Raw genomic sequence first — 15417 nt, 5'->3', positions numbered from 1 at the left:
CAGGAAATGGCTCATCGGTATGGAGACATGTAAGTAGAAGACACTGATGGGGACACCCAACTGACTCACTGGGCCAAACATCATGCATAGGGGCACTGAAATAGACTACGGAAAACAGAGTCTGCTAAACATCCATTCCTGCTCCATTACTGTACTCAACACACATAACTTACCTTTATGGTCTTTCAGAAAAGAAAAGAAACCTGAATAGCCCCAGGGAAAAGATCTTTGAGATCACAATATTTGAAAGTTTACTCAATCCCTAAATACCTTACCTTCTGTCACCCTTTAGGTGACAGCTAGTGCCCCTACTAAATATAGGGATGGACAGGAAATGATGATTAGACATTCAAAAGGCCTCGGCTGTATGCAGACTTCTAAAGACATATCTTAAGATTTCTACACTTTCAGTATACAATGGAATAATACTCTAGTTATTGTTGTGAAGAGACTTTACAGTGGAAATAATGTGAGTAATAAGCTGATTTTAGGAAAGTAATCCAGGACCTGGCACACTCAATATAATAGTGGGGGCAGGGTGAGCAATGAGGAGGTAAGTTAGGAGAGGTCAGATAACTTTGAAGAGAACTTATTTTTTGCTAATAGTTTTGTTGAGGATTTGTTTATTTGGTGCTGGTCCTGGGGTTTGAACTCAGGGCCTGGGTACTATCTCTGAGCTCAGGGCTAGCACTCCACCACTAGAGCCACTGCTCCACATCTAGATTTTTTTGGTGATAAATTGGAGATTAGAGTCCCATGGACTTTCCTGCCTGGGCTGGCTTTGAACTGTGATCCTCAGATCTCAGACTACTGAGTAGCTAGGATTATAGGTGTGGACCATCAGTGCCTGTTTTGCTAATGGTTTTTAAGAGGAAAAAAAGAAGACAGAAATTTAGGAAGTCATCAGTTCTGCTGATACCTAAATTCCAACCTTGAAAGACTAAATAAAAATACCTAGGTGAGCCTAATTTCTGTGCCTAGACTGTTTTTCCCCTTCCTGTCTCTGCTCACAAGTTGCATAATTCATTTTCCACATAGTACAGAATGAACACACTTGTTTACCTTCCTCACTGCCTTTCTACATTCCCCCTTTGCCCAAATCCCCTAAGAAGCAGAAAAAGAAAACAAAAACAAAAAATGCACACATATACACACAAACACCATCACTACCACCAACAGCATAAATAACCCATATCTCCATTTCCTGGAATTCAGGAAAACATATCTGATTTTAACATAAGTTAAATTTCACCCCAAATTATTACTCATACATATTTGTTCAATGCAAAATTTATTCCCATAAAACTTATGTGTAGATGGTCACAGAACTTTATTTATAATAGCCCAAACTGGAGAAAACCCATGTGCCCTTCAACTGGTGAATAAACAAAATAGGTCTATGCACACAAGAGAATACTATACAGTAAATGAACTGGTATGTAAAATAACATGAAGGCCAAAAATCATGCTGTTAAGCTAGTAGATCCACACCATTTATGTGACATTTTTAAGAAGGCCAAACCATACTGGTTAAAGGCAGATTGGTGGTTGCTGAGGCTAGAAGGGTAAAGAGGACTGAAGAGAACTTTTCAGAGTGATAAAACATGTCACATCATCCTGGTGCATGGCTGTAAAAATGAACTGAAATTTTCTGGTAAGATTTTCCTTTCCTCCCCTTCTCTTCATCCTTCCTTTCCTTCCCTCTCTCAGTCTCTCTTTCCCTTCCTTTCTTCCTTTTCTTTCTCACTGAGATTTTTTTGTTCAGGGCTAGTGCTCTGGCACTTAAGCCACAGCTCCATTTCCAGTTTTCTGGTGGTTAATTAGAGATAACAGACTCACAGACTTTTCCGCTTAGACTGTTTCGAACTATGATCCTCAAATTTCAGCTCCTGAGTAGCTTGGATTATGTGTTAGCCACTGGTACACAGCAAGGTTATTTCATTTTAAAGAATGCCTTAAGAAAACTGATGAAAAGTTAAGTAAAATTAAAGGATACAACTTATGTAAGGTCTTAGGTATTACCCCCTTCTCTCCCCCCCCCCCCCGCCCTGCATCTCCAACTTCTGTGACTTTTGCTCAGTTCTACTGACTATGCAAGCAGGCCTGTTGATGGGTTAACTTGTCAAACTTTTCTCCCCCTTTGGTACTGGGAATTGAACTCTGGGCCTTGTGAATGCTATGTAAGCACACTACCACTTTAGCCACATACCCCAGCCTTTTTGTTTTTTTTTGTTTTGTTTTTTTTTGGGTCTGGTCATGGGGCCTGAACTGTGGGCCTGGGCGCTGTCCCTCAGCAATTCAGCTCAAGGCTAGCGCTCTACCACTTGAGCCACAGTGTCACTTCTGGTTTTTTTCTTTTTGCTTATGTGGTGCTGAGGAATCGAACCCAGGGCCTCAGGCATGCAAGGCAAGCGCTCTACTACTGAGCCACCTTCCCAACCCCAGCCTTTTGTTTTTAAGACAAGGTCTCAATACTTAATTTGTCCAGACTAGCCTCAAACTCAGGGTCCTCCTATTTTGCCTCCCAAGTAGCTGGAAACAGGCGTGTACCACACCATTTTGTTGTTGCTCATGGGGCTTTAACTGAAGGCGTTAGTGCTGTCTCTGAGGTTTTTCACTCAAGGCTAGTGCTCTATCACTTTGAGCCACAATGCTACTTCTGATTTTCTGGAGGTTTAATTGCAGATAAAGAGTTTCTTGGACTTTCCTGCCTGGTCTGGCTTCAAATCTCGATTCTCAGATCTCAGCATCCTGAGTAGCTAGAATTACAGGCATGAGCTACCAGTGCCTGACTTTACTAGGCAGTTCTTAACTCTCTTCTCCTCTGCTTGTTTGTAGCATAAGGAAACTGTGAACATTAGATATTTATGTTCTCTCAGTTTCCCTTGTAGCTAAGTAGTCCATGATCCAAGATGGAACAATAAGGTATGTAATCCTAGCTACTCAAGAGGCTGAGATCTGAGGATTGCAGTTCAAAACCAGCCTGGGCAGGAAAGTCTTTGAGACTCTTATCTCTAATAAACCACCAGAAAACTAGAAGTTGTGCAGTGGCTCAAGTGGTAGAACGCTCGGCTTGGGCTGAAGAGCTGAGGGACAGAGCCCAGGCCCAGAGTTCAGGCCCCACGACTGACCAAAAAAAGCTATTTAGTTTAAATATGCATTGTATAAAAGAAATCAGACTTCTTTGCTAACAGTGTCTCTTTCACAATTAGAAAGTAAAAAAGCAACTAAAATTCACTTAATCATTTTGTAGACCATTTCTAAGAGTTAAATTTAAAAGAAAGATAATTTTTAACTAATAAAAACAGGCTCTGAGTTCAAACCCTAGTACTAGCGCATGTGTGCACGCAAACACACACACACACACACACACACACACACACACACACACACACACAGCTTTTCAGCAAAACTAGATTATTTCCCTTTAAGTAAAAGTACTCTTCCAGCTTTGCTTCACTGTCCCTTTCCCATAGCTGGCATGCCCTTACCATGACTGAGAAAGGCTATCAAGTAACAATGTATTTGGTAACTGGAAATGTCAGCTTTCCTTTGTTTTTATTCTGCTGCACTTAACATTAAGCAACTGCCACAAGAATGGACCCAAGAGAGTTCAACTAACTGAACCATGGTGACTAGCACTCAAGTGAATTCATTATGTTTTTGATTAGTTTGCTTGAATATGAATTAACTTAAAATATTAGGAAAAATAATTCCTGAGAATATGCATACATAGTCACACCAGTATTCAATTTCCAGTGATGGAAAGAAAATAATCCACAAGAGCATCTCCTAATTGCTAAACTTGGGTTGGTGAACTTCTTCTATAAGCCAGATAGCAAATATTTTGGATCTGTAGCTCTGTTCAACTCTGGAAAAGCAACCACAGACAACAGCTAAGAAAATGAGCATGACTATATCTAATAGTATCTAATACAGCTTTATTTGTGAACAGTGTTTTTTATTTTTTTTTTGGAGGGTGGAAGATGAGACTGGTACCTGGGTTTGAAATAAGTTTCAAGCTCACCTGGCTTGTTTTCTTGGCTGGCATTCTATCATTTTAGTCATGCTTCGAGTCAGGCTTTTTGCTGTTTTGTTTTGTTTTTTGTCGGTCATGTGGCCTGAACTCTGGGCCTGGGCACTGTCCCAGCTTAAGGCTAGCACTCTACCACTTGAGCCACAGCGCCACTTCTGGCTTTTTCTGCTTATGTGGTGCTGAGGATGCCCAGGCTCTGTTTTCAAGCCCCACAACCAACAAAAAAATAAAATGAAAATGTAAAAAAGCTAGGCCATATGTGGTAGTGTAAACCTGTAATGCCAGCTACTCAGGAGGTGGAGGTGGGAGGAACGCAGACAGAGGTTGGCCTGAGTAAACATGCAAGATCTTGTCTAAAGCAGACTGAAAAAAAAAAAAATGGTTAGGGGATATGAGTAAAGTGATAGAGTACTTGCCTAGCAACATGAAGCCTTGAGTTGAATCCCTAGTGCCACCAAAAATCAAACTAAAGAAGTAAAAAAAAGGAAAAGAAAAAAAAAATTAAAAGAAAAAAAGTGGGCTGGGAAGGTGGCTCAGTGGTAGAGCGCTTGCCTCACAGGCATGAGGCCCTGGGTTCGATTCCTCAGCACCACATAAACAGAAAAAACCTGAAGTGGTGCTGTGGCTCAAATGGTAGAGAGCGAGCCTTGAGCTGAAGAGTTGAGGGACAGCGCCCAGGCCCAGAGTTCAAAACTCCACAACTGACAAAGAAAGAAAAAAAAAAAAGAAAAAAGAAAGCTGGGCACTGGTGGCTCATGCCTGTAATCCTAGCTACTCAGGTAGCTAAGATCTGAGGATCTTGGTTCAAAGCCAGCCCAGGCAGGAAAGTCCGTGAGACTCTTATCTCCAATTAACTACCAGAAAACCAGAAGTGGCACTGTGGCTCAAATGGTAGGCACTAGCTTTGAGCTGAAAAGCTCAGGGTCAGTGCCCAGACCCAGAATTCAAGCCTCACAACCAAAAAAAAAAGTGTTTGTTTTTTTTTTAAAAGCCCTTCATGTTTTGATTTTTTTTTGAGTGGTAGAGGAATTTTAAACCCAGAGCTTGGTTTGCTAGGCAGATGCTCTACCTCCTTCTCTTTTTGCTATCTCTTTTAGTACTAGTTATTTTTGAGATAAGATCGTGCTTTTTGCCTGGGCTGGCTTGGATCACAATCCTATTTATGTTTTCCTCTGTAGCTTAGATGAAAAAAAAGTCTACTGAACTTTGCAAGGCGGAGGGGGGCGAGAATGAGGGGAAGCAGTGGGGCCTGGGCTGGCTCAGGCTGCAGTTTTCCAGATTGTCTAAGTAGCTGGAGATTAAAGGCACCCACACAGTCTCAGTGATGGGGTTAAGTGATTCTCATTTATTTGTTGATATAATGACTCAATGTTTAATAATTTTCTCTTATTCTTCAGTTAATGGTCATGGCTATGCTTTATACTGAGAATACAAATAATAAAAAGAAGTGGTTGTTATGTTCTATGCTGAACATAGATGGCTCATGCCTATAATGCTAGCTACTCAGAAAGCTGAGATCTAAGGATGCCTGTTCCATGTCAGCCCAAGAAAGTCCAAGAGACTCTTACCTCCAAAAAGCTGAAAGTGGAGCTATAGCTCAATGGTAGGGTATTAGCCTTGAACAGAAAAGATCAGGGATAGCTCCAGACCCTGAGTTCAAGTCCTGGGACTGGCACACAAGAAAACCAAAACCAAAACAAAATAGCTGAGCACTGGTGGCTCACTCCTGTAATCTCCTAGCTGCTCAGGAGGCTGAGATCTGAGGATCAAGGTTTGAAGACAGCCAGGCAGAAAAGTCCATGAGATTCTTATCTCTAATTTAGCACCAAAAAGCCAGAAGTGAAGCTGTGGTTCAAGTGGTAGAGCACCAGCCATGAGCAAAAGAGCTCAGAGTCAGTTCCTGAGTTCAAGCCCAAGGACCAGAATAATAAATAAATAAATGAATAACATAGAAAGTGATCCTTTTCTTTCTTTTGGTGCAGATCCATGATGGGGACTCAAACTGGACAGCAGCTGCTTTCACTCATTGGCTACTAGTGCACCAACTGAGTCATGCCTCCAATCCCTAAAGTGATCTTTTAATGGGAAAAATTCAGCATGTAAGAACAAACTAGAAAAAAATCACTAAACTTAAGAAAAAAGTTACTTGTAGGAAGGGGAAATTTACTATGTCTGCATTCTTGATTATTTTATATTATATTCAATGTATTATTTTATAATATATTCATAATTATTTTATATTATTTTTATAAAGTAGTTGTACAGAGGCTTAATTTTGAGTACACTGTTCTCTTCTTCTTTCCTCTTCGGAACCCTACCCGCAAGTTATGTAGTTCAATTTTTACATAATGTACACTGAATATAGTAACTGAATTTGTTCACTCTTCCTCCCTCCAGTATAAATAATATATAATACATTAATAATTAGTATCATTTATCATTATTATTAAATTATTAGTTATTTTAAAACACAACATGAAAAGGCTAGAGCCCTTTTATTTGGAATTAAAACACAAAGTCACTAAATGCATCATGAATTGATTGTTTTTAAAGAATACAGTAGAAGTATATACTAGTGATAATGACAGCAGTTCATGCTGTCTCTGATGGTAGATTAAAGAAAGATCAGACGACTTCTGGTCATCTGACATAACTGGGTCAGCCAAAAATAATCCACTGGGTACTTCAGAGAGTATAAAGAGAGTGAGTAAGGAGTGTTCAAGTTGGACAAGGGATAGGGAAGACAACACTCAAGAGTCATTTCCTCAGGAGAGTGTTAGGCCTTCACTGAAGGAACTGACCTCATCTGCCTGAATTACTACAATCAAAGTGACTTGCGTGGAGGAAAACTCCAAAAACTCCCTGACCTCATCTGCCTGAATTACTACAATCAAAGTGACTTGCGTGGAGGAAACGCCCTCTGCAAATGTCTTTCCCCTGCCCATAAAAGCAACTAGATCACCAGAAGGAGCAAAGCAAGAACTATGCCAATTCTAGACCAGAATCCAACATTCATTTAAATTAGCATTAAGAATTTTAAATATTAAAATCAAAATTTAAAATACATAAAAATACATAACTTATGCCAGCTGGCACCAGTGGCTTACGCCTGTAATCCTAGCTATTCAGAAGGCAGAGATCTGAGTATCTCAGTCTAAAGCCAGCCTGGGCAGGAAAGTTCACAACTCTTATCTTCAATTAGCCACCAAAAGCCAGAAGTACAGTTGTGGCTCAAGTGGTAGAGTGCTAGCCTTGAACAAAAAGCTTGGGGACAGTGTCCAGCTCCTGAGTTCAAACCCAGTATGAGCACACAAAAACAAAAACCACAGGTTACCCCAATTCCCACACCTTAGAAGAGCTAAATACCAGGTACCAGTCATATGTACATCACATGAGGTAGAGTTTAATAAAGAATTAATCGAAACTTACTGAAGGTCTTACAGATGTCTGACACAGCTTTGAAGACTCTATCAGAGAAGTTCACTTTCACCTTTACATACTTCATGTTGGGAAGCTGCAGGCGGAGCAGTTTGTGCTGTGGGGTGAACTGAAGCTTGGCGTCTGCCTGGATGCCATACTTATCCAATGTCCAATGAGTCTTAAGCAGCCAAGTTCTCTTCTTTTCCCACCACAGAGCATGGTCAGACCAATCTTTTTTTACATCTACAGAAAGAAAACAATATAAAGAAGCAAAACACTTAAGAATAGAAAACTAGGTATTTAATGTAAACAACACAGTAAACTTAACTAGGTATTTAATATAAATAACACACAGTAATGCTGAGAAAAAAACCTTGTCTGTCTTAGAAAGCAAGTATACATGGTAGCTCAGAGTGAATACTCAGGATGGTAGACAAATAGAACCCTGGGGCTAGAACAGGAGGATTAATAAAGAAAGGGATTGGTGAGTAAAAGCTCAGCTTTCAAGCATTCTCAAACAGGTAGAAAGGCTGTGGTATATAAGGTGCAGATATATATTTAGGTGCAGGAAACTGAGAATCAAAATGAACAAGCTCCAACATTGTAGGTGCAGAAGAGCAGCCTAGAAATAGCAAAGTTCACAGGCAGTATCTTAAACTACGAGAGTATGCTAAAAGTAAACCACATGGAAGAAACATACCATGAGTAGACTTTCATATCCCTATGCATTAAAAAAATATTTTATCATAATATTAGAAAGATACCTGTTAACTTCAGCCCTGTTCACAATAGCCAAATGATGGAATCAGCTGATGTACCCGACCAACAAAAATAAAAATAGTAGTAGTAGTAATGTGTTTTAACAAGTAATCACTTGTGATTATAACACAATACTGAAATTCAGTATTTCTGCCTGTCTTAACTACAATCTTCTTCCCTACATTTCATCCAGTCATTTATGCAAATTTTAGTATCAACATCAACATTAAGTAAACTACTTAATTTTCCAGAGGCTGAAAGGGGGGAAAGAACTGTAATACTAATAAAACTGTCTGAACTGTGCTCCCATGCGTGGCTCATGCCTGTAATCCTAGCTACTTAGGATCTGTGGATTGTGGTTCGAAGCCAGCCAGGGCAGAAAAGTCCATGAAACTCTTACCGCCAATTAACCACAGGAAAAGCTGGAAGTGGCGCTGTGGTTCAAATGGTATAGTGCTAGCCTTTAGCAATTACACAGTGCTCAGGCCCAAAGTTTAAGCCCCAGGACCTTCCTAGTATTCCCAAGGCTGAGATATAAGTATCTGGGTTTAAAGGCAGCCTGGTGTCTGTGAGATTCTCATCTCCAATTAACCACCAAAAAGCTGGAAATGGAGCTGTGATACAAGTGACAGAGTACTAGTCTTAAGTGAAAAAACTAAAGGACAGCATCCAGACTTTAAGTTAAAGCTTCAGCCCAGCACCGGTGGCTCATACCTGTAATCCTAGCTACTCAGGAGGCTGAGATCTGAGGACTGCAGTTCAAAGCCAGCCAGGCAGGAAAGCCGATGAGACTCTTATTTCTAATAAGCCACTCAGAAAACCAGAAGAGACACTGTGACTCAAATGGTAGAGTGCTAGCCTTGAGCTGACGAGCTGAGGGACAGCACTCAGGCCCAGAGTTCAAGCCCCATAACCGACAAAAACAAACAAACAAAAACAAAACAAAACAAAAGCTCCAACACTGGCATGCATGCAAACATCAGTTTGGGTCCCAAAATACTAAGTTTTATCATTTGGGTTTCCCCAAAGGGCAACACTGAGATGAGAACTTGGATATCTGTAGCTTATTTCAAGGGCACACCGTAACCAGAAAAGCATGTGTGAGAAACACTGGAGTGAGACCCTGGAGGCAGAAAGGTAACTAAGGGTTCATTAACTGTTGGGAGACAAGTGAAGCTGGTCCTGAGGAACCAGGTAGAACATGTCTTAAAACTGACCTGTGAAGCAAAGAGAAGGCAGGTTAAAGGTTGCTCTTGGGGCTATTCAGTTGCTAGCTCTCCCTCTCTGGCACACACGGGCTCCGGTAATGAGACACAGCAAGTAAGGACAAAAATCTGTTACACATTAGGAATCTGCCTCTCTTAACTGTGGGGTGGGTGAGGCTCAGCAGATGGTTAAAGGCCTGGAAGAAGTGCTGCTGCTTTTATAGCAGTAGCGGGGCAGAAACAATGCTGTAAAGTCACAAGGAACACACTCAAAACAATGTGGTCAGCCCAGCAAGAGATATAAACATAAAGGCAAAAACCTAATTCTGATAAGGAGCTATGTAACATAAGTTACAGATAAGTTTTGACAAAGAAGCAATGTGTTGCCAACCAGATTAAAGTTACAGTCTACATTCTAAAAGGACTCCAAGTCTAAATTATACTCAAGTCAAAACTACATCAACGGATGTCATTACTGTAAGCTGAGGGGTAGCAAACTATTAACTGCTTTCTACCTCAGGGTGGTTTTCATATTTTTCATATTTTTAAAATTCAAATTTGTGTCCATAAGTGATGAGTTTTATGGAGTATCTGTCCAGATACTGGCTGGCTATAATTGCTTCCACGGTTGTATGACAACATAGGTGTGTACCTGATGGAGACTATGGCCCTCAATACTCCAAACACCATACTGATTCTAGAGTTTTACATAAAACTTTCCCTGCTATAAGCAATGCCATTCTGGACCTACTCAGATAATGATACAATAATATTGCAACTTTCTACTAATTAGGCATTAAACCGTGTCCTCATAAAGAAACTTTTCTGATGTCCGTCTTTGCCCTATTCCCCATCTCACATCAAATGTGTAATGTGCCCAGGTATTAGCAAGGCTTGTGGGAGAGGAAAACCCAGTTAGCATGTTTATGAATCACAAAAGGATCTTTCCCTTTAAAGCTGACTCTTCTCATCTATTCTACCTCAAGTTTTTCATTAAAGGAGCAGCGAATGCACCTATGTCCACCATCTTGTCTAGTAAGCTAGACCAGATGTACCAGGTGGTTTGAGTGGTGTTTACCACAGAAGGGAAGAGGCTCTGACTGGCTGGCAACAGTACTAAGATGACAAAAAAAAACAGAGGCTAACAGTACAGGAAAGAAAAATTACACCAAACAGGATACCAGAAGAAAAAGAATCAGAAGTATATCTCCTAATGTCAAGAAACAGAAACAAAAAAATAAGCATTCTGGCAGCAAAGTAGAGGATAAGAGTGGGAGTTTTTGACATGTTAAGTGGTAGACGTTTTGGTGGCATTCTTTTCTTTTTTAATTTTTTTTGGGGGGTCCGGTCGTGGGGCCTGAACTCAGGGCCTGGGCGCTGTCCCTCAGCTCTTCAGCTCAAGGCTAGCACTCTACCACTTGAGCCACAGTGCCACTTCTGGATTTTTTTCTTTTTGCTTATGTGGTGCTGAGGAATTGAACCCAGGGCCTCAGGCATGCAAGGCAAGTGCTCTACCACTGAGCCACCTTCCCAGCCCCTTGGTGGCATTCTTTTAAGATTCCACATACTACACCAACCCCATCAACATTACTTATAAAGTTATTACTACTATAGAATATTAGCATTAGACTAATTGGGCTTTAAGCAGGGGTGACTTGTGTTTCAAAATAATCACTGAAGACCACACTCCAGTGAATCACGCCTGTAATCCTAGCTAGTCAGATGGGAGTCAGACCAGCTGGAGCAGAAATGTCCTTGGGACTCCATCTCCAAAATAATCAATGAAAAGCTGGGACATAGGTGTGGCTCAAATGGTAGAGCTCCTGCCAGCAAGGCAAGCCAACAGAGCCCCGAGATCAAAATCCAATCCCAGAAAAAGAAAACCATAGTATAGTATAGTATAGTATAGTAACACAGAATGCCAACATGAATGTGAGACTAGGAACCATGCCTACCTGAAACACAATGGCTGCCCAGTGAGGAAGTATAAAGAGGAATACTGGCAGCTTTTCTATAATAAGGCACAGAAGGATGGATACCATATGGACAGAAAGGAGATGGCAGACTCAAGGAATATTTTTGGTTTTTCTTTTTAAAAGAGAAAACTCCTCCAACATTAACAATCATCGGAATAATTCCATAAAGCTCCAATCACACAGTATCTCCACAAGAAGTCCCACAAGTGGCTTTCCTTAGGATACCCTAGACTATATTCCATTCTATCCACCAGTAGCAAAAAACCCCGAGAAAAGTGATCATACACCAATCGAGAAGCAACTGCCTAGGTACATTTAAGAGCCAACTGCTAATCAAAAAACATTTAACTGCACCACCACTGGGAGAGAAGTAGAAGGTTGTCTTAAGGCAAGAGTTCTTCCCCGCCCCCCCCCCCCCCCCCCCCGCCTTGGCACCCCCCCCTTGGGGCTTGAACTCAAAGCCTGAGAACTGTTCCTGAACTTTTTCCCCCCCTGAAGGCTAGCATTCTTCCAGTAAAGCCACAACTCTACTTCCAGCTTTTTAGAGATAAGAATCTCATGGACTTTCCTGCCTAGGCAGGCTTTGAACCTTGTTCCTTATATCTTCCTGAGATGCTAGGATTACAGGTGTGAGCCACTAGTGCCTGGCAATGCAAGACTCCATTAAAGGACTCAAGCTGTCTAGTATTTCACAGTATAGCTTATTTCTTTTTCTTTTAATTTTATTTATTTTATTTTATTTGTGAAGATACTGTACAGAGGGGTTACAATTACATGGGCAGGATAATGCATACATTTCTTACCAAGCATTGCAGCCTCCTCCTTTTGAGTATAGCTTATTTCTACTGGCACAAGTTAAGCCATAGGTACAGAAAGATTTCTGATATCAATACATACTTAAATATTCCTTTATTTAAAGAGCAGAAGCAATCAAAAACATTATGATGACTTTAAAAGGAAAGTGGATTCCACAAGTAAATAAAAATAGATAACTACAACTTAACGCAATTTCCCCCATCCTATTAAACAGCATAAACAGCAGCCCAGTTGCTCAGGAACCTAGGTCATAGATTTCCCCCACTTTTATCAATAAGCTGCCTCAATTCCTCTTCCACCATGTTCCACTGGCATCCTCACACTGCCAGCCTCTGTACTGACCACGGCAATAGCCTCCTGAACTGCCTTGGTTCCACAGCATTTTACCCAATAGTCAGAGTGCCTTGGTCAGCACTTTTATGCCAGTTCCTGTGAAGGCCAAATTCTTTTCAACAGCTTCCAAGTGCATTTAAAGCAAATCCAAATGCCTCATCATGGCCTATGAAGACTCATGACAAGGGCTGTCAACTCCAAGTTCATTCTGTGCTACTGTTCCTCTGCTCCAGACACCCTGGATCCCCAGTAAGTTCTTTTCTGCCTCAGTGCCCTTGTACATCCTATTCCACTCCATCTTTCATATACTTATTTTTAATGTTGCCAGTCCTGCGGCTTGAACTCAGGGCCTACACTCTGTCCTTGAGCTTCTTTGCTCAACGCTAGCACTCTACCACTTGAGACACAGCTCAACTTCTGGCATTTTTGGTCTTTAGTCGTAGATTAGAGTCTCACTGATTTTCCTACCCAGACTGGCTTGGAACCATGATTCTCAGACCTCAGCATCCTGAATAGCTAGGATTATAGATGTGAGCCACGGGTGCCCAGTCTCCATCTTGCATTTGCTTAGAGAAGTTTTTCTTATCCTGTGTTAGCTTTCCATCATTGCAATAAAATAACTTGGTACAATCAAGTTGTAAGGACAGAAGGTTTGTTCTGGTTCGTGATTTTGAAGGTTTCAGCCATGGTCTGTTGGCACTGTTGCCTTTGGCTTCTGTGGAGGAGGCAGCACTTGTGGTGCAGTTACAAGGCAGAGAGAGGAAGGGCCAACATTATACCTAGGTCTTAAAAGATATTGGAATCTGCCAGCTGCCCAGAGGAGGGGAGCAAGAATTGACAAATGAGACTACCTCAAATTAAAGAGTTTCTGAAAAGCAAAAGAAACAGTCACCAGAACCAAGAGACAAGCCATGGAATGAGAGAAAATCTTCTTCAGCTGTTCAACAGATAAAATTAATACCCAGACTATACAAACAACTCAAGAAATTAAACAAAAGAACAAAGAATCTACCATCAATGAGCAAGCCAACTGAATCAACAATTCACAGAAGAAATACAAATGGTTAATAGATACATGAAGAAATGCTCAGCATCCTTAGTTCTAAAGGAAATGTAAATCAAAACCACACTAAGATTCCATTCACCCCAGCAGAACATCAGTCATTAAGAAAACAAACAACAATAAACGCTGGCTAGTATACAGGATAGAGGCAAGGAGAGAAACCCTTAAACACTATTGATGGGACAGTACACTAGTGCATCCACTATGGAAATCAGTGTGCTAGCCCAGGCAGAAATGTCCAGTGAGACACCTATCTCCAACCAACTACTAGAAAACTAGAAGTGGAGCTGTGGCTCAAAATTGAAGAGTACTAGCCTTGAGCCAAAAAATTCAGGGACAGTACTCAGGCCCTGAGTTCAAATGCCACATCTGACCAGAAAAAATAAAATGATATGGTATGTGTATACTTGGAATATTACTCAATCATAAAATGCATTATTCATTAGTAGGAAAATGGATAGAATTGGGAGATGTATTGAATGTGACCAAACAAGCTAAAAAAAACCAACAAGATATTTTATATTTTCTCATTTGTGGAGAAAGATGTATATTCGTGTGTGTGTGTGTGTGTGTGTGTGTGTGTGTATGTGTGTGTGTGTGAGAGAGAGAGAGAGAGAGAGAGGGAGAAAGGGAGAGAGAGAAAGGGAGAGAGAGAGAGAGAAAGAGACAGTATCTGCATACTTAATTATATACATGGGCAAACAATATGAATCTAATTAAGGGACTACTTTGAAAAAGGGAAAGGGAAAAAGAAAGCGAGTGATTTTGAAATACACTGGACTATATATAGCAGCATAAAGAACCTCAATGAAAGTTGTTCATCAATAGGAAGTTGAGAGATATAAGGAAAAGCTCTGTTGGTGGTGGGGAAGAATTACTGAGAGGGGGCTGGGCTAACCAGGATGAAAGAGGATGGATACTGTCAAAATAGTTGGTAAGTAAGGAAACAGAACAATGAAACCTCTTGAAATTGTGTTAGTAAAGTGGGCGGGGTGGAAGGAGGACCAAGGAGTGGTTGGGGGCTTGATTGGAACACATTATATACATGCATTAAAAAAAAAAAGATATGTGAATTCTAGCTCATGCCTATAGTGTAGCTACTCAGGAGGCTGAGATCTGGAGGACTGAGGTTGAAACCAGTGTTGGCAGAAAAGTCTGAGATACTTCATCTCCAAAGGGACCAGCAAAATGAGAGCTGGAGACATGGCTCAGATGGTAGAGTAGCAGCTGAGCAGCAGGAACTTTACTATTCTGAGGAGCACAGCCTGACCTTAGGCAGCAGCTGCAGGGAAGACAACAAATACAAGAACAATGGCTCAGTTAGAATCCTAAGTCTCAATGACATTTAGTGTACCTGGGGAAGGACAAGTTAGAATCCTAAGTCTCAATGACATTTAGTGTACCTGGGGAAGGACAACTAGAAGGGAAATAGCCAAGCTGATAATTGAGTAATCATAACACTATGATTCACTTATTTAATACGTCCTGAGCACTTGGCACTCACTCACTTAATTTTTAAAACACACTAAGAATAAGTACTTTTATAATACCTGTTTTATAATGTTTATAATGAGAGAAACAAAATCCTAGAATTTGGCCTAAGATAATAAAAGTTAGCATGACATGAGTTAGGATTTCAATCCAAATTCATTCATTCATCCATTAATCAAGATAAAGTTGTTTTAAAGAGAAAAAAAAATCAGGGATATGTTGAATTTGAGGGCAAAAAGACTAACTGATTTCCAGAGGCCAGACATGGTGGCACACACCGTAATCTCAGCTACTCAGGAAGCAGAAATTGGGAAGACT

At 40.7% G+C, this 15417-nt stretch overlaps 1 protein-coding gene across 1 annotated transcript in view; it reads right to left on the bottom strand.

The window, feature by feature from the left end:
- Fermt2 (fermitin family member 2) overlaps nt 1-15417 on the bottom strand; it is a 71706-nt gene that overhangs the window by 34019 nt on the left and 22270 nt on the right. The window contains exon 2 of the mRNA XM_013012320.1: nt 7466-7699. Within this exon, the coding sequence (XP_012867774.1) occupies nt 7466-7699 (234 nt within the window). The remainder of the gene's footprint in view (nt 1-7465; nt 7700-15417) is intronic.

Source organism: Dipodomys ordii, unplaced genomic scaffold, assembly GCF_000151885.1.
Source record: "Dipodomys ordii isolate 6190 unplaced genomic scaffold, Dord_2.0 Scaffold16, whole genome shotgun sequence".
Lineage (NCBI taxonomy): Eukaryota > Metazoa > Chordata > Mammalia > Rodentia > Heteromyidae > Dipodomys > Dipodomys ordii.
This window is presented reverse-complemented; position numbering and strand designations above follow the sequence as displayed.